Source organism: Protopterus annectens, chromosome 12.part0 (genome assembly GCF_019279795.1).
Source record: "Protopterus annectens isolate FY-2018-M chromosome 12.part0, PAN1.0, whole genome shotgun sequence".
NCBI classification, from domain to species: Eukaryota; Metazoa; Chordata; order Ceratodontiformes; family Protopteridae; genus Protopterus; species Protopterus annectens.
Window position 1 is genome coordinate 601,512,827 of NC_056746.1, and position 26,021 is coordinate 601,538,847.

Consider the following 26,021-nt stretch of genomic DNA (forward strand, 5'->3'; position numbering starts at 1 on the left):
CATATTTTTAATAATTTAACTGCAGAACAGTAAACAGACTTACCCCTGAAGGTGTAGCCAGGAAGGTAAAATAGTAGGCCACCATTCAAAAGCCCAACAGGCAAAAAAGTATTCTCAAGCTTGGGCCTGCCACCTGGAACCATCTCCCCAAGATATTTAAATACTGCTGCATACCTTATCAGCAAATCCAAATGTGGTTGTTTTAGAGACAGTAGTTAAGAAACCTACAAAAGCAGCCTCCTCTATCAAATCAGGTGTGGTTAACCACTCATCAAGGGAAATGTCAACATTAAGGTCCAATAGTTGTTATACATTTTATTTATAAATATTATTTGTACATAAATTCTTCTGCATTCTCACGCTTATACTTGTAGCATTAATTGTGTTGTCTATACACTTGCCATGTCTGCACTCCCATTTAAGATTATTTAACTCCTCTTGCTCAGTTTTAGTTATTTCTGCCTTAATATTTCTACTCAAGTACTCCCCATAACTTCCTATTGTATTATTTTGCATATTTAAATTATGTACTATTGCCTATTTTATGGCCTTGCACAATTTAATGGTGTATTATTAACTCTTCTGTGACCCTGGGTCATGGCTGAAAAGGGTCAGTACACCTGCCAACTTACCTGATCAGAAAAATAGAAAATAAATCAATACAAAATATCAGAAAACAAACAGAGAAAGAAATAACAAATGTAAGAGACTTTCAGTAAACTTTGTGAAGTAGGATTACCTGTGTAGTGCGGTTAGATAATACTTGGTATATAGATTTGTTTTGGAATACTGTCAAGGTTTGAATCTAGAAGTATGTCAAAATGTTACTGAATGTTTTGTATGTCTCCTTTTGTGTAAGTGTTGGCTACACATTTACTGCATTAACCTGCTTGCTCCCTGTTGCTAACACTGCATTGCACAGATCATGACTGAATAACTATGATGACAAACCGAGGAGTAGCACAGCATAAATATGTGCAGAAATGGGCCTTAACCAAATCTCTTCCAATGCCTCTACCCCTTTCTCTCTTATTGGTGTGTGAAGGTAAATTCATTTCATGTCTTATGGCAAAAGCTGAAGAATTTAATTTCAGCAGATCTAGAATCATTTACATTGTGCAAATGTGAGTAGCCATGATGCACTATACAGAAACAGACTGATATTACTATTGTGACAAACTTAGTGAAACATGTTTTAGACTGCTAGATGTCATATACACCTTATAGGATATTACACCTGTCCTTACTGTGATGAAGGCTGATGCTTACTCCATTGTATTCTGACTGTCCCTTCAAATGTGTTAGTTAAACTTAAGAATGTATGAATGTCTATGTGTTTAGTTGAGATAATGTTCCAGTAATCATACTTTTATTTTCTACTGTCAAGGGTTCCAATCCAGGCATATGTCATGCATTTATTTAATGTTTTCACATATTATAGGTATGTAGGTTCATAGGGAAATACTAGGCTATTGGCCTGGAGGCCCTTATAAGCCTAGCCAAGAATTTTGCCCATGTTCCCACAAATTCAGCACCTGTTTCATCTGTCCAGCAGGGATACAACTGGGATCACAGGGGTGTATTTTCTATTGCCCATCCAGTTGTCCAGGTTCCTCTTAAAGAGGGCTAGTGAGGTACTCTGCTTGACATGTACAGGGAATCAATTCTACAGATGTGGGAGTTTTTGGGACACAAATACATCCCACCAACAAGTTTTATTGATGTCACAGACCAGGTTGAAGCCTTGCACGCAGGTTGCACAAGTGGAGTTTGACTTATGGATATGCAGCAACTCCATCAAGGCTGGGTCTGAGACGGCCTTGTATGTCAGACACGTGTCACTTCTGAGCAGTCTGTATGAGACTACATAGAGGGACTGGGCATTCAGCCTATGTGTATAGGATAGGTGTTTGAAACCCTGGATTTTCCTGGTCAGGAACCTCTGTGGTCTCTCCAGCTGCTGCATGTGCTTGGCAAGGTACATGCCGAAGGGGGCATTGTACTCAATAATGTTAAAAGTAAGTATGTAAGTGTGCACTACATATGTTGTCAAACAACAGCATCTCCCTTATGTCCTCATCTTGTTTCCAATCTCCTACACTGTTTTCATCCTTACTGGAAACATTTTAGTGTACACAGCAATATATCTGAAGTATACAGAATTTCAAAGGGTGAGCACATTTCTGCATGTTAATGTTTGTTGTTGTGATCCATACCATTGAGAGTATCTTGAAAATCATTGACAATTGGAAATATAAAGAAAAGCAACAGGTTTTGTTTTGTAAATTTTTATAGGTCAGAAAATGCAGGACAACACAACACAAATATGTGCAGAAATAAACCATAAACTAATCTCTTAGTATGCTAGCATGTGTATCTCTGACTCCAAATATCCCCTGCTCCCAACTGTTCTGTGCCATCAAATAAACCTTATTGATTCAATACTGTTTCCATAAGCCATGTTTCCAACAGCAATAATATGCTTGATCCCTTATGTGCTTCATAATATCTCTTTATCATACCATAGTGAATGATTCCCTAACAGTGAAGGACTACAACTATCATGACAAATGTGTAATTCATGACACATGAAACATGACCATAGTGCACATCTGTTCTGTATTCAGTCTGACTCAGAAATGGTTGTACGTCTGCACTGCATATTTGCGCAAAGGTCAGCATGGAGCATTATACTTCTGCTAACTTCTATTCTAAGTTTAACACTTCAAGATATGAGTACTCCTACAGTAATACTTTGCCATCATCTGTGCAAATGAGCTTGCCAGTGATGTGCTTCAAGGATAGAGCTAAAAAAAATACAAAAAATATTATTTGAGTAGGTTGCACAACTTCTATATGTGTTAATGGAATTTTGTATTTAGGTATCTGGATTTCACACTGATGTTGACTCACTTGCAACTTTGTCACAATGGTGTGTAACTTTTTCACACATAATCCATCAATGTTATTCAGCAGTGCACTGTCATATTTTGGAAGTGAATGTTTGTTGTCCAAGCATGAGCTATTACAACTGACAGTGACTCAATAAATGGTTACTATATGTATACAATCATCCTGGGATGAGCTGTCATGAATGCTTGCTTGGCAATCTGTTGTTTTCCAGTTGTGATTGTAACTGAATCACCATATTGTGAAACAGGTTCATGTCTCTTATAGTAATGCAGTGTACATGAATGACACTATATAGATATTATCGCAGCACCATGTAGTTACATGGGGCAAGCAAGTGCATTTGCCACAAAACCTGTGATGCACACTAGCTGATTTTCAAAACAGTGATGTTAGAGAGTTCTCAAAGCAAACCTTCTTCAGTTACTTAAATAACTTAAATAAGTTCCACTGTAATATTCCTCTGATAAATCCCATTACTAAAGCTGCTGCCTATATTTTTGACTTCTACTCCAATATAAATAGTTTATTGATAAGGCAATACCTGACATGTGAAATGTAATGAGAAATTTAAAAGCAAAGCCCTGTGATGGAATACCCATATAAATAAATTATGTAACAAGATAAAGAAATTCCTTAATGCTTATACAACATTATAATTACCGTAAGATCACGCTTAAGCAAACTAGTAAAGAGCTTAAGAGAACCATTAGGAAGCTCATAAATGAATACAAACTTAGAATAACCTCTAAAACCAAAAATGACTGCAATTCTTTCTTTAACTATGTCAGAAGTTCTCATTCAGTTCTCTTCAGATAAACTACTTAATGAAATGCCCTTTATGGAATGTATTTGTATAAACATATAACTGAAAGTGAGATCTTAGTTATCAGGACAGAATGGTAGAGATCTAGTTTACAGGATCAACTTTTTAAAACATTGAAATTCATGCAGTCAAGACCATTTGATCAATGTTTTATAAAGTAAAAAAACAGTAGAAAATAGTAGGTTGTCCACATTTGAGTTAAAAATGGAATAAACTTTATTGAAACACACTATTTTCTATTTTATTTTTTGTCCAACGTATTTAACAGTTCAGGTTTTAGTAGTGAACTAGGTGCATAACATAATTCAAGGAGTGAATATCACACCCTCCACAATGCAAAGTTTCTTCTTGGTTTATGTGACAAAATATGACACATTTCCAGATATGACCATAGGGATAGTTCTGAACATGTGAGAGAGCAGACAGACAGAGAGAGAGAAAGAATTAAAGTAAAGCCTACTGCAGTGAGGCTTATTTCCCACCAAGCCATTTGGCCTATGACAATTAGTGAGGGGCAAATGCAAAAATACCTTCTGTCCACTGCATTTAGTATTCCACTATTCATTCCCTCGGTTCATCCACATGGACTGAGGAAATTAAGAGTGGTATATAGATGACTTTTGGCATTTGAGGATGTTGTACCAGTGTCCATAGTAGCACTCTGGACCGGAAATTAGCTGTATAGCATAATAACACTACATAACACAAATGGGAAAAGAACTTGGTAAGGTATAACATACTTATTCAGTAGTTCTTGGTAACTACTTACTAAGCTATATTATTATTGTTCCTGGTCAAGCTGTGGTCTGCTGTCATACATAAGAGTAATTCATAAATCATATTAATTTGGTATCATCGTGGAGTTAAGGAGTTCTGTTGCTGAGTGAAATCTCAGTGGAAGGACCTTCACATTGCTTCGCTGTGGTTATTGTTGCAGGTTTGTCTGCACACAGGGAAATCTGTTGTTCATATTTTTGTAGGTTTTTCCTACCATACAAAGTTTTTTTTCTTTTTTATGATTTTTTTTGTTGCTTAGCTGTGTATGCTGAACTGCATATGAGCAGAGAAGAGGGATCTCAATGCTGATGGGCACTACACCATTTCTATGTACACAGATGGAGTCATAGGTTACACTACTGGGAACGGCACACATACAAATGGTGCAGTGTTTGTGAATCACATACAATCTCACTGGAGATCATTTGCGTGTGTTCTCTAAATACTGAGCACTATGCTACACAATGGGATATGATGGCGCACACGGTCTTACATAATTCCATAGGTATTCTATGAGTCACAATGAGTTTCATTACACCATTCTGCATTGTAAGCTCCCTATTCCATTGCACATAATGTTTCGGAATATTGCCCTCAGTGCATATCTTAATATATACATATCTTAATATTGACTGAAGATACTTATTTTTAAAACATTTGATTTAATCACTTATTTTTTGTATCAGAAGTTCAGTCCAGGACATAAAAATCAAGGCAGAGACAAGGCATTTTAAATGCTAGTAAATTCTTAGAATAGAAATTTCATCATAGACAGTTTATCTGTAGCAATTCAGAGCTCATTTTAGTGGCTTAATAAATATAACACCAAAATAATTTTGACACATAGCTAGTGCCCATGCATTCAGAAGATAGCTGACCTCTTTATATGATCCATCCGTTTTATAAATAAGTTCTGTACAGTGCATTTCCTCCTTCATACTAATAATCCATGTTTGAAATAAAAAAGCATCACAGTTATATTTGTCTGAATGCAGCACTGATCATCTTTGTTAGAAGGCAGTTCCCAATGTTAACATTTGTGAGAGGATAAAGACAGAATGAGCATTCATAGAAAATGCTGTCCAGCAGGATGGCTGTTTGGGCCTCAGTATCTCGCATGCATTACATGCTAGTGCTAAAGAAGTTTACTTAGGTGACATGGTGGCTAGTGCAAACAATAAATGATGGCAGCCATTTACAGGGATTTCTAGAACTAGTAAGCGAGAAATTAAGTCCTAATGAATTAATTTTTCTTCGTCATATTAACCACTAATCAAGGTCCCAGACCCTGAAACATATGCAAGAAGGCTGCTTCTAATGACTATCCTGCTCTCTACTTCAGAAGAGAAAGATCTCCAAACATTGGTGGCAAACTGATATAGAGGCCATTTGAGGTGTTTAAGTAATAGTTAAAGTGTCTAACTTAGAGACACAAGGTACAGGGTTTGATTCTTGCATTTGGGAACCATGGCTAGGCTGAAAAATGGTGCCCTGGGATTGATAGCCTAGTAATCACCTATGATGCTAATTTAAGTGAGGATGAGTATGAACCCTGGCCACTTTTGTCAGACCAGGGTATGCAGATGATGAAACAATTACTTGTATATTCATGGTATCAACTACTTGATGGGCAGAGTTAATTCAACAAAGTTGAATAATTTACAAAAGAAAAAAAAACAATGATTTCTGGATATGAGTATCTGCATATAGCAATCAAACATAAGTTATTAAACAATAGTACACACTAAAGTACATTTATTTTTTTACAGGCTTCCATACTGTTTTATAAAGTAATCACCACCTCCATCACCTCTATGCAGAATTTTAGCTGGTAAGTCATCTCATTGTTAATATGTCTAAAATTGTACTTGTTTGAAGAAAACAGACTAGAAATAAACAGATAATAGAGTGTTACTGAGGCTTGTGAGGAAAAGCTCTGCTTACAGTTATCCATAGTTTGCTGATATTCTTAAAAGTGCATTTCATTTTATCTGCCATCATTCAGTTTTCTAAGGAAAGACCTTTCATTGTGGAACAATATCTACTCTTTGTGTGTCAGATGTTAGACTACACTTTCATCATACTTAGTTTTCTCTCTACCCTCATAACTACTACTTTTTCAGCCTTTCAGTGCCAATTATCCTTGCCATCTGTGTTCAAGTTCTCCCCACCTCTCCCTTATGTCTTGGCCAGTGATTGACACAAAGGTGTTTCATAAGATCACAGGATTATAGGAGGTTACTAGGCTACTGGCCCTGAGGCCCTTATAAGTCTAGCCAAGAGTTTAGCCCATGTTTAAACAAGTCAGTACCCAAAACCCCTGTCCAGGAGGGACACAGGTGGAATTCCCAGGGATGTATTTACTGTTTCCCATCCAGTTATCCAGGTTCTGCTTAAAAAGGGATAATGAGGTACTCTGCTTGACGTGGAGAGCGAGTCTATTCCAGAGATGGGGGACTCTTTGGGACACAAATCTGTCCCACCAATAAGTCCTATTGATATCACAGACCACGTTGAGGTTGCGCGTATGAGTTACTCGAGTGAAGCTTCACTTGTGGATATACAGCAGTCCCATCAAGGCGGGGTCTGAGTTTGCTTTGTATGCCAGACAGAGGTCACCTCTGAGGAGTCTGTATGAAACTAAGTAGAGGGGCAGGGCTTTTAGCATATCTGTGTAAGGTAGATGTTTGAGGCCCTGGATTCTCCTGTTAGGAACCTCTGTGGTCTCTCCAGTTGCTGCATGTGCTTTTCGAGGTACATGCCGATGGCAGCATTGTACTCAATAATTGACCTTATAAGGGAAGAATACAGGGATACCTTTGAGGTGGGCCATGTAGAAAGCTTTCCATATAACGGAAGCAACATGGTGATCAAAAGTCAGGTTGCTATCAACCCGGGTGCCCAAATCCCTCACTACTGATTGTGTACCTAATACATTGTTATTAATGTGATAATATGTGGGGACATCACTCTCCCCAAAGGGGATGATGATGCATTTTCTGGCATTCAGCTTGAGGCCATGTTTCTGGCACCAGTCATTTGTTTGGGTGAGACCCTCATGGAGGATGTCCACATCACTTGCAATCATCTGCAGACTTGGTCAGCCAAATCCCACTGGTTTTGTAGTGCACCTCAGAGAAGTATATCCTGAATAACAAAGGCCCCAACACTGATCCCTGGGGTACACCACTCTTTACAGGTCTACTGCCTGAGGTGGCTTCCCCTATTTTGATTAGGTGGGTTCTATCAGTGAACCAGTTTGCTACCCATCTGGTGACTTATGGATTGATGCTTAGTTAAGAGAGTTTGTCTATTATGCCTGACTATGAAATAGTGTTGAAGGCTTTGGCCAAGTAAAGGTAGATGGTGTGCACCATCTTCCCCTCGTCCATGGCTTTAGTGACTGTCTCAAAGAAGTCAATCAGATTTAACAAACATTACCCCCCTTGACAAAGCCAAACTGTTTGGGATCGAGTGTTTGGAGGTTGTCATTGTCCCTGTTAATAAGGTCCATGATAATGTATTCCATGGCCCTGCAAATCAGGCTAGTTAGACTGATGGGTCTATAATTTCTCAGATCGGTGGATGCTTCACCTTTGTGTAAAGTGATGACAGTGGCTGTCCTCCACTCAGCTGGGACAAAGTCAGTATTCAGGCTTTGGCTGAATAGGGTGCCTAATGGTGCCACAAGTTCATACCTGAGCTCATGTAGGATGCAGTCTGGAATGTTATCAGGTCCCATGGAGGCTGTACCTTTTGCCTTTGAGAGGGCAGTGATGACCTGTTCTCTATAGATACGGGTGGGAGGCAGGTACTGGGGATGTCCTGATTTACTGATGGGGACAGAAGGGAGAAGTTTTCACTGAATCTGTCAGCCAGTAGATTGGCTATATCTACAGCATTTGTGTATGTGGTGTCCTTGACCACCATTTCTGAACAGATCTGGGTGTTTCCTTTGAGATTGCAGAGACATATGTGAAGAAGGCCTTATGATTGTTTTAGCCATCTTCTCACTGATGATTTTGATCAGAAGTCTGTTTGCACTTGCAAATCATACAGTTGAAGTTGGTCTTTACTGTAGTAATGCAACTTACATTTTATATTGGTTCGCATTATACTGTTGAATGCTCATATGAGTAATTAACATAATACTGAGCCATAATAGCTCAAATAATGTAACACTGAAAAAAAACAAAAAATAGAAAAAAAACATAAAACCATTTTTTTTGCATGGGGGCAAGTCCTCTTGCACCTCCCATTTGGGGAGTTGCACCCCCCACATCCCCTGGTAATTACATATACCAACTCTGAGACTGTACCACTGTGAGGAAAGGAGCAGTAGCCTGGTTCCCGCTGTGCCGAGATCCTGAAGAACAATACTCCTACTACTCTGTCTCTGCTACACTGTTCGTGCTTTTTTGGCACAACTTTTTGCCATTCACTCATTTGAGCATTCGACTATACAAAGAATTATATATATATATATATATATATATATATATATATATATACATATATGTATATATATATATATATATATATATATATATATATATATATATAAATATATATATATATATATATATACACATACACACACACACACACACACACACACGCACGCACGCACGCACGCACGCACACACATACATATATAGATACACACACGTGTGTATCTATATATGTATGTGTATATATATATATATATATATATATATATATATATATATATATATATGGGCTGGGGTGCCTTCTGTGTGGAGTCTGCATGTCCTCCCTGTGGTCGCGTGGGTTTCCTCCGGGTGCTCCGGTTTCCTCCCAAATCCCAAAGACATGCAGTAGGTGGATTGGACACTCTAAATTGGGTGTGTGCGTGCGTGTGCCTTCTGTGGAAGGTTGGGCGTCAGGCTGGCAACTCAACACCATAAAACTCCACTGCCAATCATGAGCAGACAGATGATCCGCTGTGGCGACCCCTAACTGGGAAAAGCTGAAAGAAGAAGAAAGAAGATATATATATATATATATATATATATATATATATATATATATATATATATATATATATATATGGCTCTGTGTCACTAGATCGAGTTTTCCAAAACTCAAAATTCATATTGGCAAAACGATATGATCGAAAAATTTCATTTTGGATCTTAGAATGGGAATTAGCAATGGTCTGTTATACTCCATGGCAAAATTCATGCAAATAAGGAGTACAGACATATAGACATGGTTTTGAGCCATTTCATAAGAGACGTGTGTCATGTTAATATTTTCTGTGTTATCATTTATACCCGTCATGATCAGTGCAGTAAAGTATTCATCATAATGCATGGGCATACTTAGACTGACCTTATATTTGCTGACTGTTCACATATTTAAAGCATATTATACTGTTTCTTATGCAATCAGATTAGTTTCTATTGCATCACTGAGCAATAAAGTTACTATGATAACTCGTATGTGTCAGATTTCATATACTGCAGAAAATGCTTGTTAATGCTAAACATTTAAATCCTACCATCGTCTAAATGTATAGGAAGCCTTTTTTTAAAATTGTGCCTAGTTCTGTAAAATTGTCCCATGATAAATCTTTTATTTGACCAGGTGTGTTGCACTTATAGCTGAGATGGTATGAGCAGGGTTAGGATAATTGTGAACCACATAAAGGACCAGGCAGAGAATTTCTGATGGACTAACATATTTATCCATAATTTCAAAAGGAAAATGTTAAGAGAAATGAAAATATTCATAATTTTAGAGATGATGATGGATTCGCCAATCTACATCATGTGAATGTAGGTGTGATCATTTAACTAATCAAATCACAAAGCAAAGCAAATGTCTGGTGCTAAAAATACACATTTGAAGGAACAATGAAAAAAGTATGTGGCAAAGGAGTATGTCTGCAGAATACTTCATAAGAGTAATGACAGCTGAAACATCCCACATGGTCTACATTTAACCCTACAGCCGGTTTAACATATGAGAGTAACTGCTTGTCTTTCTATAGCAAAGTGAGGCTAAGCACAGTAGTACAAGGATCAGTAAACTAATGCAATCATAAGGCAAAATGGCTCATAAGACATAATTTTACTGTCAATTACAATTGCTTTTTGATGCCTGGCATCACGCAAATACTGAGAATAAATAGTGATGAGATAGGTAGAGAGACACATACAAACAATTTATTTTGGGTCATTTCTGATCATTGTTGTGCTGTGTTATTCTTGGATTTGTCATCAAAATGATTCTGTCCTGCTCTTTACAATAAAACATTCACAAATAGGAAGCAAGCAGATGTAGGATGGTGGAACAATGACATAACCATGATAATGTAGGGTTAATAACACATATAGCCAATAATTCAACACATACTATTAATGGGAACAAACTTTAAATAATGTTTGACATACTTCTGGATTCAAACCCTTGGGTTTGTTAGGTTTGCATAAGTATATCAATTATGATATATTTTGAAATATTAAAATGACATGGAATTAATGGTATTTTATATGTTTTCTCTCTCCCATCCTATCTCTATCTGTTTATTTATTTATTCTTTCTTTCTTTATTTATTTAGCAACATAATTCTTGCTGCAACACAAATTACCGTCAGCATGGGGAGATAGACCATCCACTGGGAGTAGTGCTCTGGGAGGTGGTGATTTTGTTACTTGAAAGGAGCTGTCATGGCTGGTTGGGAACTTTATGGAGAGGTTCCTCACTGCCCAAATCAACACAATTGAGAAGGTCCTACATCAAATAGCCAAATCAATGCCCTGTCCAGCACTGCTCCATGTGTCTGTGACAAGAGACAGTGATGACATTTCTGAAAGTAAGGATTAGATTCTCAGTGTACTCATGCTGGACATAGATTTGCCCCCAGTATTCCCTACTTAGCCCTAATCATGGTGTCCCCTAAACTTTTGTGTCTGTCACCATCCCTGTCTGTCTTCTATGTCCTGAAGGTCTGCACCTACTACCAAAGCTATCTTACCTGTCTAACCCTCTTATTCCTAACCACCTTCTTCTATATTCCTCTTGATACAATAAAAAATAAAATGGGCACCTGACCCACAAAAAACAATGCCCCATACATACCTCTTCCCTTTTCCTATGTGTGTGTTTCTGGCACACTTCATTTTGTCCAGTTGGCCATACAGCATTACTAAGTTGCTGTCACTCACCCTTGATGTGATAACAATCCAAATACATCAAATTATTTATACAAGTATACAGTTATCTTGTGAAGTAGTGGATTGCTATGGTGCTCTCCAATCGCCATCCTGTACATTCCTCTATTCCTTCCCATTTGTCCTACTCTATGCTTGCCCACATTTTCACCAGTGTCATGTCAGTGCTTTGTCACACATTTAATCTGGTCACAAATGGAATCAGATATAACACACATGGCCAGAGATGGCTCACAAAGCAACTGTTCAGATTTTGTCCTCAGCGTTTTCACTGTGCTTGTCATTGCACAGCGATGGAAAATGCCACTAAGTAGCATTTCAGATCCTATAGCAAACACTGACGATTTTACCTTTTACAGCAGTAGTGCAGTTATCTTCACTGAAATGTGCCCTTTAGAAATGTAGACTAACATCACTATTGGGAGACAGTTACTCTTACATCTTTATTAGGCTACAGGATGTAATATACACCTTATGGGACGTTACAATTCTTATTACTATAATGAAGCCTGATGTCTATGTTCTCTCTTGCTTCAATCTTTTGTTATTGTCCTTCAAATGTGTGATTTTAACTTGTGAAGTATGAGTTCCTGTGTTATCTGCTAAGATAATGCTCAGGTCTGTGGATGGCTTTTTGCATAGTTTCAAGGGTTTTTATGTTTTGCACCCCCTACACCCTGCACTCCCCCCGCAAATTAAATATACCAACTCGGAGATTGCACTACATTGAGGAAAACAGTAAATTCCCCGATCCTCACTGTACCACGATCGCTATTCAAAAGCTTTGATTTTTTTAGAAATTCAATCATATCGTCTTGCTGATATGAATTTTGATTTTCTGAAAACTGAATCTAGTGACATAGATCCATATATTTGATTGCAAAACACAGCAGAAAACTGTGTCAAGCACATTTGACAGTTTACTACTCCTGTGTGTGGGTGTATTTATGTGTTTGTGTATCTATGTGCTGTGGAATCAGGTATGGTAGGGGCTGCTTGTCAGTCCTTCCCAAAAGGAAACCCTCAGAAGGCAGTTACCTTCATAGCTGAAATCATTTGTGGACTACGCCATTAGTGCCCTGATAATCTCGGTAGCACATCAGTGCAATTCTGCCACTTGCCTGAGAATGTGCTGCAGGGGGCTTGTCCAGATATTAAACCACCAGTTCACTCAGTCATGACTATTTGCTGCAACTACCACTCAACCCCTCAGGAGGATCCCTCTGTGCCACTCCTTGATGAGGAGCCCATACCACCATTGAAAAAGTAGTACTAGAGGTCACCAGCAAGTCCTTAGTGTTACCTCCCACAGGATGACCTTAACAACTTTGCAAAGAAGCTGACCAAGAGGCTGCTAGAGACCTAGCAGTTCATGTTTTGACCAGTGCCAGGTATTGTAGCTGGTGACACACCATTTCCTTTTCCATTTATGATGCTGCAGTAGAAGAAGGTGACAGAGAGAAGGAAATCATGATACAACCACCAGTGGGCACTTAGATGTTGTACACTTTTTTCAAAATTCAGCAAAGCAATGTTAATCTAAATGCCTGGGAACACATGTTAAAACAGAGGCTAGCAAGGGGGAATAGGACTGGCTGTGCCCCATCATTGCTGTGTGAGGCACTGGCACAGGTTAAGGATATTAACCTGCAAGTGTGTGTGTCTGTCTGTCTGTTTGCCTGTTTGTGTGTACGTTGGAAATAATCAAATTTAATAACTGAAATGTTCAGCCCTTTGGAAAGCAAGATTATGTAGAACTGTCACATATTGTACCAAACACAGGGATGTGTGGCACAAACTGGCTCACTACCACAATTAACATTCATAAAACTAACAATATGAACAGCAATGACAAGTACTTACTGCTGTAAAAATGTGAATGGAAAATAAGCCTTATTGCATTGGTGCACAGCTTCATTACAGATGTCACATCCATGCTGTTACTGGAATGACACAGTGAGGCACCTCTTAGCACAAGAAATCAAGACAAATTCTGAAATAATGATGGCAGGGAGGCCCAAAAATAAGGACAGATTTTAAATATTGCTCTTAAAAGCTTTGAGAGTACCTAGAATAACACGATTTGTGTTAGCATGCATTTTCTGAAGGATGTGAAGTCTGCAATGCAAATGTATATCATTATTTAGTGATTTCAGTCCTCAGTAAGTAGCCAGAAAAAAACACAAATTTTATGAAGAACAGACCAAAAATATGAGGCAAAAAATGGACATTCTGTGAAAATCTAGACAGTTGAGAGGTATGCAATGAAGGGCCCTGGCATGGCTACAAGTGCATTATGAAATGAACAATAAAATGCTGAAATTACTTCTAAAGAGAAAAAATGGCCAAGTTGCAGTGTCAGTATAGCCAGCATGCAACTGACAGTGTCAGGAAAAAAATAGCAAGGTAAGGGCAGACCAACCAAGCATCAAACTGGCAGTTCTACTCGGTAACTCTTGCGCCATAGGAATAAAAAATTTCAGCTCACAAGGATCTGTGGACTTTAAATGACTCTATTATAATAATAACTTAAAAAACACAAACTTTCACACACAAGTAAAGGCAGTACCTTATTTACAGATGCATTTAAAAATCATATAGCAGCCTAACAAGCAGTAAAAGAGTATGCGCTGATTAGCTTTTAAGCAGCAATGAAAACTTTGTTCTGCTGTGATAAGCAAGTAAAGCAGAGATACAGGTCCGTAAGTGATATTTTACACTTACTCTGATGGTTGGAGTGTCTGGCCTGCCTACTGTGGCAGAATCGATTTTGTGCAGTCTCGTGCTCTGATGTAAAATGAAGAAACCATATTCATGAGCACAGCATAGCACAACAATGGACATCCGATCCATACATATACTTTAAGACTTACAATAGCATGGGTCACCAGAAGTTAAACCTTAGTGTAGTAGCCTGATTGTCTCTTCCTAAATTCTTCTTCCAGTTGACAGAGAACATCTGGGTGGGTACATCCTCAAATCACTATATTAATGCTAGCACTACACACTACTGTGTGTGATGCCCATGGCTTCACTTTCCACCCTTGCAATTGAGTGCCAGGTATTAATATTATAAAGAGAAGGTGCTTCCTCTGCTGCATGTGCAACAGGTGAAGAAAAAATTTAGTCTCCACATTACACCGCACAGGGGCCATGCAACACTCATGTTATATTCAGGTCATGTCCATTCACCAGGTCAAATTCAGAAGAGACAATGATCACTGAGGTGGGATGCCATACATCACAGACACTAAATTATGTGCATTAAGCATTGATGGGCATCACAGCAGCAAGATGTCAGTGTATGGAGGCATGATACACATGGTCTGTAGTGCTGGCCAAAGCAATATCTGTTTGATCATGCCCCACAGTTGTGCACAGCCTTTGTCTGAACATTACCATTATGGACAATGGGACTGGCAGCTGAAAAGTCAATGGTCATGAATATTACTGTGCTGGTGATGTGTAGCTGCACAGTCTGTCCAAAACACAATACACACACTCTCACCTTAATTGGTCACAGTGCATGTGCCTCATACCACAAAATAAGGTTGATAATACACTTTGTTATTGAACAGTTCAGAAAACCTTGCACTATATTACCTCTTTAAAATAGCCACAATGAGATATCCATATTACTAGCATCATAAACAGCACAGTCACCATGCTGTGAGAGGCTGCACTACAGAAAAAGGTAGAATACTGCAATTAGAGTATAGCATGGAAAAATGAAATGTAGGGAAGTCAACAGCAGACAGGAGTAGTGGTAATGTACACAATACTGCAGGGACAACTCCAGAATATGTGGCTGTTGCATGGAGCTGTCAAACTATACTGATTCTGTGTCCTAACACAGTGCGCATTGCTTTGGCTGGGATATGCCAGACCACATGGGGATGTCAGTGGCCAGTATAGACAGAGAATAGGAAACAGGCGAATTAGTCATTGTTCCTATTGTGAGGGGAAACAGCTATCCATGCCCCATGATTCAACCATGACAGGTTTTGGTCCTGTAGATTGGGTCACTTGTGCATGTCATGGGAAACAGGCATTGCAGCTGACAAACCTGAAGATGATAGGAATCCAGAAAAAAAAGAGAGAGAGAGAGAGTATACAGAGTCTCTATATTCCTCATGGATGTGGATGCTGGGCCTGAAGTTCTATAGAGAAAGATAGTGCTGTAGGAACTCCAGCAAGGGGCAGTGCTCATGTACCACTTACCTTCCAATAACACAATCTGGCAAAGTGGTGTAATTGTAATGTCACTGCATTGCACAGGGCAGTACCTACCACAGGGGTGGATGGGTGATAGGATGGTGGGTGTTGTGACGTTCCCACACTGGGCCAGTAATCAAGGAGCCTGAATCCTCACCACTGACACTGGGGAGGGACACTCATTTGGAATACAAATGGATACACTCCATATTTCCAGATGCAGCTCTTTGCACCAAGTATAATTTCCCTTAAGAGCACACAGGGAATGCAGTCAAATTCTTATATCTGTCTCCTTCCAGGGCCCGAGTTAGTCTTCCCACTAACACAGCTACAGGTTCAAGTCTTCAGCTGAGTGTCTTAAGCCAAGTCCTCCAGCACCCTCTCTGTGAAACCAGTGCTTCATGTCCCTGCTCCAAGTAGCTGACACACACACACACACACACACACACACACACACACACACACACACACACACACACACATACGCACACCTGGGAAAGGCTGGCACCAATTTACCTGCTGTGCCCCGTTCTGCCCAGAGAATAAGGTAGTTATCACTGCCACCAGACACTCCACAATGAGTTACTCTAAGGCCCTTAACAAAGGGTGTCCAATTATACTGTGTAATATTAATACTAATACAAATGGTAGTAGTTGATCAAGACAGCTAGGCCTTCAGGAATGGCCCGCACAGTGTTACCAAATAAATATAAGCACTCTCAATGGTTAAATACTTTTTGAAAGGACTAGCCACAATAAAAGTTTTAAATATATATAATGAATAATAAAAGATCATGAAAATACTGAATATATATTTGCAGCAAACCACAGAGTTCAAATCACAGGAAATATTAAAAAATAATACTGATCGACAGAGTCAGGCAAATATACAAAAACAGTAATAAACTAATCTTGCTATATATTCTTGACTGATCTAAAGAAATTACTGTTCCCTAATAACTTACTTGGGCAAGGCAAGATGAAATATGTGAGCAGTCTTTCTAGTCAGGCTTCCAAACAGAATACTCAATACCAAGTGATTACTCCCTGTAATATCTAAAAAATACTATTTCCAGGGCTGGCAGAATGACCTCATCTGGTCACCTGACTCTAGGTTCCCACACTATCCCCTTTGAAGTTGAGAGAGATCTTTAGCATAGTCATGTAAAAATGCATAGAGCTTTTCTAATATTTATGGCAGGCCTAAGGCCAAGAAATAATCACAGCACTTCCTGTCTTTTTACTGAAGCTAATAAACAATGGCGTCTTCTAGACCTACCATCTCCAGTCCTGTTCATCACTGTGGGATGCCATTTTAATTGTTTAACAGCTCATTTACTTTTCCCTTATAGGTTCATAGGTTCATAGGCTGGTACTAGGCTATCGGCCCTAGGGCCTTTACAAGCCTAGCCATAACAATTCCCTGGCTGTTTCTTACCACAATACTTACTTCCCTGGACCCCTGTCTAGCAGGGCGACTGATGTGATCCCCGGGGTGAATTTCCTATCTCCCATCTAATCGTCAAGGTTCCTTTTGAAAAGGGCCAAAGAGGTGCTCTGCTTGACATGTATGGGCAGTCTATTCCAGAGTCTGGGGAGTCTCTGGGTCAGGAATCTATCCCTCCAGCATGTTTTGTTCATTGTGATGACAAGGTTTAGATCCCTGGTGCGTGTGGCTCTGAGAGATTGGGATTTCGTTAAGTGTAGCATGTCCAACAGCTCTGGGATTGACATGGCTGTGTATGTTAAGCAGAGATCATCTCTGAGTAGACTATATGTGACAAGAGTATAGCTGGAGTTTTTTAGACGGTCAGCGTAGGGCATCTGCTGTAGGCCTGTGATTCTTTTAGTGAGGTATTTCTGCGGCCTTTCCAGTTGTTGCAGATGTCTTGAGAGGTACATACCAAATGGGGTGTTGTATTCTATAATGGGTATAATGAGGGATGAGTGCAGTGGGACAATGACCTCCTTTTTTCTGGATGAAAAGTCCTTAGTGATGAGGTGTGCCACACAGAAGGATTTCCTGACAAAATGTGTGTTTGTGTGTTTGTGAGAGGGGCTAAAAAAATAGATGCAAAAATAAAAACAGATCTTAAAGACAGCTAGCTGGTTAACATCTGCTCTTCCAGTGTTCTTGGTTACAGTATATACATTTATCATTTGCTACCTGCATGTATATTTCCTTTCTTTCCAGCAGGACCTGCTGTTCATACATTTTTCAACATTAGCAACTTTACAAATACATTTTGATATTCGAATGCCATGCAGTTCTAATACATTTGTAACATAAGCATCTGTAAAAGTCACTTTTGTATTGAAATGCCATACAGGTCTAATGCATTGGTAACATAAGCATCTGTACAAATCAGTTTGATATTCAAATGCCATACAGTTCCAATACATTTGTAACACAAGCATCTTGAGCACATCAGTTTGATATTCAAAGATTTCTTTCTTTATAAAAATCTAGCTAGCTATGCTGGCACTAGTCTATATCAGCACAGGTGTTGTCCATCATGGAGAGTCCAGTTTACACATAGTGATCCAGATGCTCCAAAGTGGACTGGATATCTGTCATGCCACCAAAGGAATGGCAGCACATTGCTGGCCCTATGGACTCATAGTAGGTATATCCCAGAGCAAGATAAAACAGATAAGGCCTTCAGGAACTAGGTGAAGCAGTAAATCAGTAAATGGTGCAACATATAAATTCTCAGGGTAAACATCACTGTGAAGTGCTGCAGGAGCATCAGAAGGTGGAGAGAATGTATTTCACTAAACCAGTGGGCCATTGTGGCCCTGCACTGTATCCTCAGCTGTGGTGGAGGGGAACATTCCCTGGCTATTAGTGTGCTGGCAGTGTCATTGTGTCCTCAGACAAGTCAGCTACTGTGGCTGTTTTTACAAGACATCATCAACTCACAGAGATGATGTAGTTCATAATAACACTTCAGAACTGCCCAAGTATCTGCCGGGTATGTCCTAGGTGAGTAGGGGCAAAACCAGTAATGTAACACACTGGTACCTCTTCCAATTGATTTCTACAGACTTCACACAGGAGCATCACTGATTCAACTACAGAAATCTTCCTAACAGGCGACAACTGTCCATGTGTCTTTGGAGCATGTGAAGTGTATCATCCTGCATTGTACCTTTGCACAGTGTACTCGCACATATTGTCCTGCATTTCTGTCACCCAGGGACATCAGGGACAGCAATGCATATATCCTCAAGCAGCAGTTATCAGGTGATATTACATTGTCAAAGATAATATATTTTATCACTTAAAATCTTATATATACATATATATATATATATATATATATATATATATACACACACACACACACACACACACACACACGCACACACACAGACACACACACACACACACACACACAATAAACCGCAAACTATTGGCAAACTACAAAATTTTGTGGTGGTCTAGTGCTTCAGCAACAACATGCCTTCATGGACACAAACATAAAAATATTAAAACTAGCTTATAGAGTATTAATTATACGCATCACAACAAGAGCTCTATTAAAAAATTTGCTAAGTTATCAGTCAATCTGCAGTTTCCAATTAAACTCAGTCTTCAAACTCAACAGGCATAACGTTTAGAACATTAGAACTAATTCACCCTCTTTTGTTTAATAAAGCATTTTCTGCAGTTTATTCATTTCTTTTCCTCCACTCGGCACTGACACACAAGCCTTTATAATATTTGCATCTCCCTGAAGTTTACTTTTAACATCTGTAACTGAATTTTCACTCCTTTTTATTTAATGTCATTGATATGATCCTGAAGGCTTACTTCAAAACTTCCTTTTTGTCTGGCCAATATAACATGAACCACATTAACATTTAATCACATTCAATACTCCCTTAGTATTTCAAGAATATTGCCTCTTATATATACTTAGATTCCATTCTTCCAGCATACTGGATCTGTGTTATTATAAATCTAAATATACTAGATGAACCACAGTGAGGTGTTCCCTGTGACCCAAGTGATGTTGTGAAGGAACTACAGCACATTTGATACCATTTGCCACCATAAAATTCAAACCTTTTTCCCTTTATATGAAAACATCAGCTACATTTCATCTGAATCATCGGAAAGCAGACTCCATTTTTGTTAAAGTAACAACCTCTGCATCTGTATGCATGTGCTCATAACATATGTATATTCATAGCAAGTAGTGCACACTAACTGACTGATCACTGTTCAAGATGGGAGGGTATATAGACTTACATGCTTACTCATGGTTACCTGTATGCTTTTACATTTTCCACTGGGAAAGGATACAGGAGTACACATCTGTACATGCCTGAAGGTAGCATGTCGGTATAGACTAATGAGGTTGTTAATGTGCACATGGCACTGTCAGTGGACACAATGGCACTTGGCAGCAACACTAATAGTGGGGAAACATTCCCCTCCACCACAGCTGAGGAGACCATGTAGGGAAACGATGGCCCTCCTGCATCACTTAGGTTTAATGAAATACATCTTGTCCACACACAAGCACACCTACAATCTGAGAGGTGCAGATCCTCATAGGAACATAAGAACATATGAACAATACTAATCAATAGATCACAAGGACCATAAGATGCCTAGCCATATGTATACATTAACATATACAGACTTAAAAGTTTGTGTCTCCCTTTTCAAGCAAGTAATATTGCTTAGCTCCCAAACTGAGCAGTGCTGTATGCAACAATCCTCCTGTAATTTGTGCCAACCCCATCTAATCATCAAGACTTCCCTTAAAGGTAGTCAAAGCACTGCTTTGTTTGACCTGTAGCAATAACTTATTCTGTAGTCTCAGAATACATTGAGTTTGAAACTAATCTCTTTCAATGAGTCTAGGTTATTTGTTACTGCAGATATAGATCATTAGTGCAGGTGTTTGTAGTGCCATAGGTTTTGCGAAGAAACTGGAGGTCAAATAGGATGGGTCCTTCTTGACTCAACAAGTGTGACACAGGTTACCTCAGAGTATCCTATAAGCAACTGAATATAGAGAGATTTGTGCTGATCTATTAGGGTAGTTGAAGGATTTAAGGTCTTTAATTTTTTGGTACAGTATCTTTGAAGCCTTTCTAATTGAGCAATATGTTTCAGTGTATACATACCAAAGGGGACATTGTATTCAGTGATGCATCTGATAAGGGAAAAGTACAGTAGTAAGATGACTTCTTTGGATTTTGAAGATATTCCTTTGTAAATTATCTGGACAACATAGAAGGATTGCTTGACTATAGTGGAAACATAATGACTGAATGAGAGTGAATTGTCAGCATAAGTACCCGGGTCTATTATGATGATATCTGTCTGAAGAAGAGTACCATTTATAAAATATGAGGTAGCAACAGTTTTTTTTTTGTTTTTTTTTTTTTGCCAAATGCTACTATGCTGCTCTATCATGATTTTAACTTGACAGCATTCTCAGTACACCAGGTATGTGCATATTCTAGCCCTTGCTAGAGCTATTTAGTATCAGTGGATTACCGGATAACAGTGGCCAGTAATTAGTCTGCAGTCTGCAGTTCTGCAGTCATCAGCAAGCTTGGTCAACCACACATCTAAGATATTGGACTGAATGTCTGCTAAACAAATGAAAGACAGGAGAGGGTCCAGCACTGATTCCTGTGGTACCCCAGTAGTTGCAATTCTGTGTTCAAGGGATAACATCAACTTTCACAATCTAGGATATCTCAGATAAGCAGTTTGCAATCCAGAAGATAATATAGTGGTTTACATTAAATTTGACTATTTTTTAACACTATCAGTATGGAGTATAGCATCAAAAGCCTTAGCAAAATCAAGACAAGCAGTGCACACTGACTGACTGACCACTATCTACAGACAATGTAACCTTTTCAAAGAAGCTTAGTAGATTCAGAAGAACTGGACTCTATAAGCACTTACACGAGTGCATGGATCGTGCTATCCCAAACAGAACCAAGACGCTATCCTCCATAAAAAGGAAGCCAATCTGGTAGTCCCCTGCCATAAACAAATTCTACAACAGAAGAAACAACTGTTGCAAAACAGAGTAAAATCCCATGAGTGGAGGAGCTCCCTGGTCAGCCTCAGTAAGAAGCTGAGATCCCTTATAAGATCCTCCAAAGCTAGCTATGGAAACAAAATCTCCACTGATTCTAGGGACAACCACAAAGCATTCTATAGCTAAGTCAAGAATCTCAATGGCAACACCCAGATCTGCTCTGAGTTAAAGCACAATGGCACGAAAATTACAGAACCAACTGATATTGCCAACATCCTGACAGATAGGCTCAATGCTAACTTTAGCCCCTTCACACCATATCTATACAGGAAGAATGCAGAGTCCCTCTAATCACAGCTACGCAGGTAAAAGCTGCACTCTCTAAAGCCAAAAACACGGCATCCATGGAACTGGACAACATCCCAGGCTGCGTTTTACATGAACTTCAGAACGAACTGGCTTCCACCTAAGCACCATGTTCAGTCATAGCCTCATGTCAGGCTTTGTGCCCACTGAATAGTGCACAGCAACAGTTATCCCACTGCACAAAGGGGAGCCACCACTGATCCGGGAACTATCGCCCTATTAGCTTGACGAGCATGGTCTGTAAGGCCATGGAACATATAATCATGGAACTCATAAACAAAGGCATCGGTAACCTCCAAACTCTGGACCCCACCCAGTTCAGGTTTGTGAAAGGCAAATCATGCCTCCTGAAACTGATGAACTTCTTTGAGGCAGTCACCAAAGCCGTAGATGAGGGTAAGGTGGTTCACACAGCCTATCTTGACCCTGCCAAGGCTTTCAACACGAGAGAGAGAGAGAGACACGAGAGAGAGAGACACGAGAGAGAGAAAGAGAGAGAGAGAGAGAGAGAGAGAGAGAGAGACACGAGAGAGAGAGAGACACGAGAGAGAGAGAGACACGAGAGAGACACGATATCCTTTTTCAAATGTTCTCTTAAAATTGTTTACCACCTTATATGTGAAGATAGGTTGTTCTCCCACTAACTTGTATATCTCCTTATCAATTTTCATTAAACTCCAGTGATTTTTAATAATATCTAAGAATGAATCTGATAATGTATTGTATTGAATTATACATGCTGCTTTGTATTTATTCCTATCCTGTTTAAGCACTTGAGAAGTTTGAAAGGGCTGACCTAGTAAAGCCTTATATTTAATACCCCAGTTTTTTGTAACTTCTTTTAGAATAAGACTAACTATTTCTAAGGGGTATTCTCTTTCTATGAAACATTTACCTAAGAAATTCATTTCCCTTTCCAAGTCACAAAAGTCGGAAGTCATCCTGGCTATCCTGACAGCTTGACCTTTGATCAAACTTTTCTTTTGTGCTAAAGGGTGATGGCTGCTATAGTGCAAAAAACTATTACACCAAGTTGGTTTCCTGTAAATGTTTGATTTAAAACCTGTATGGGTCTTTGAAATAGTAACATCCAAATAATTGATCCTAAATTCATGATGTGAATGTGTGAAAGAAAAAAAGTTTGTACATGAATTTATATATTCCATGAAAAGATTAAGTTCTTCCTTAGATCCACCCCATAACACAAAAATGTCGTCCAAAAATCTCAAGTAAAGTTTAATGTGTTTGTAAAAAACCGAGGGAAAGACAAACTTGTTCTCCCATTCTAGTAATACTATATTAGCGTGTGTGGGAGCACAAGCGGCTCCCATTGCAATACCGCTAATCTGTTGATAAAACTCACCTTGAAAGTGAATGTAGTTAGAGACCAATATTAACTCAACTAGTTCTAACACCAAAAGAATACTATCCCTAGTTAGAGTAGAATGTTTAAAAATACAGTCAGTGAAATATTCAAATCCTTCTATTCTAGGGATGCAAGTGAACAAATCCTTCACATCAATGGTGAGAAAAATGCAGTCCGTACTCCACAGGTCTTGGGTCATTTTACTTAAAAATTCCCATGAATCCTTGATTAAATGAGGAGTTTTGTTGATAATTTCCTTAGTGTGTTTGTCTACATACACAGCTAGTGGATGGGTTTTAGAATTCTTTGCAGATACTATTGGTCTAAAAGGGGGTGCTTGTAGTGATTTGTGCACCTTAGGTATTCCAAAGATATTCAAAATACTAGGACGCAGTTGTTTTAAGAAATTGTATGTCTTAGAATCTATTCTATTTTCTAATAAATATTCTTCAAGCAAAGAATCTATCCTACTATAGGTTATATGTATCTGGTTAATGGAGACAGGGGTATATGTAACACTATCTAACAAAATGTTAGTAATAACGGTGTTGTAATCTTCTACATTATACATAATAACCCCCCCTCCCTTATCTGGTTTCATGATTCGTAAAGTAGACTGTGTCTGTAGTTGATGTAACAAACTACTTTCTTCCTTAGTAAGATTAGAGTTGGTTCTCTGCCAACCGTTTTTAACATATGTTGCATATAATTCCTCAGTAACAACTTTTTCAAACAACATCAAAGTAGGATGTAAAGGAGGGTTAAATGTACTATGTCTCACCAACATATCTTCCCCCCTGCAGTTGTTAATAGTAGTATCTTTACCCAAATTGAATGTAATATTAAGATTTAATTTTCTTAAATATAATTTCAAATCCACTAACATGTTAGCTATATCACCATACTGCGTTTTCACAAACTTGAATCCCTTAGAAAATAAATTGAAATGTAATTTAGTCAAGTTATGACTAGTATAATTAAAAATTTTGAACCTTTGTATTCATAAAGTATATCACAATTATCATCTAATGGAACTATCTCGTCTTCTTCCCCACTTTTTTCGATCCATAATTGGTGTCCAAGTGTACTGAATGTCCTGGATCTGGTGGAAAGGTACTCCTGCTCGCTATCCTTTCTGACCTCCTGGGGAGAAAAAAATGACCCTCTTCCCCTCCAAAAGAGTCCAATTCATCCTGTGGTCTATGTCTAGTACTTTCCTCAACTTCTTGATAAATATTGTCTAAATGCTTATCAGACACCACACTATTTACTCGAAATTCTCCTTTATCATAACCTTTATGGACATAACCTTGTGTTCTGTTACCTCTTTTAAAAGGACCTACATACACTTTTCCAATTTCATATTGTTTTTTATCTCTGTAAAATTTCTTTTGTTTTGTAAAGTAAATATCTTGTATTTTCTTCTCAGTTTTTAATCAAAATGTTGTCATATAAACCCTGATATTCAGAAAACAATAAATCATTAGTAATATCAGCATTAAGTTTGCTTATTTCTGCAGTCAGAGTCTGTAAAAGTGCTTCATTACATTTCATCATACATTCCATGAGACCCAATCCACAATTATCAAAAAAAACATGAAACATTTTGATATTAACGTCTGTATAATTAATACCAAATGGATATTTAAGCAACCTAAGTCCCTGTGGTACAATTTTATGCACCAAACAACTTTTCAAATAACTATTATCAACTTGCAAACGTTTCAGTTTAAATAACTTTTTTTCAAAGAAAAAAATCATTTCTTTAAGCGTAAATGTGTTAGCTTGTTCATTACCCTTAAATTCATAACATTTATTAAACGCATCAAAATCTAAATTAAACCGGTAGGTTTTATCTAATATGTCCTTAAAACAAGTCCCATGAGTTAACTCAGCGTTTTTATGAATATTTAGTCTATCACAATCACAAATGCATGTACCAAGACAACCTTCCTGTTGTCTAGGTTCAAATTCAGTACCTCTTGTTTGGGAACATCCAAAAACAGCTGTTCTTTCCTTGTTGGTTCATGGTGGAATTACCGATGAAAATAATCCATTTTTATGCAGTCCTGCATGATCGATAACCTTCACTAACACCAGCTGCTTGCTTCTGAACTCTTCCACAATCACTCGCATGCCTCGAGCGTGGAGATGACGAGTTAAACGTTGCGCCTGTAGTTTCCCTATTCGGGACAGCTTTCTTCAAGGTTGTAGCGCCATCTGCTGGTGTTTTGTGATCATTCTGGTTCATAAGCTCTATAAGTAAAGTTAAATCCCCTTTTAGGGGAAGCAATATCTTCTCTCATTCGAACAATTTCGTCTGAAGCAGACGAAGGTAAAAC

At 38.5% G+C, this 26,021-nt stretch overlaps 1 protein-coding gene across 1 annotated transcript in view; it reads left to right on the plus strand.

Moving 5' to 3' along the window:
• Positions 1–26,021, plus strand: part of LOC122816738 (mucin-4-like) — a 544,109-nt gene that overhangs the window by 345,751 nt on the left and 172,337 nt on the right. The window contains exon 20 of the mRNA XM_044089732.1: positions 6,283–6,344. Within this exon, the coding sequence (XP_043945667.1) occupies positions 6,283–6,344 (62 nt within the window). The remainder of the gene's footprint in view (positions 1–6,282; positions 6,345–26,021) is intronic.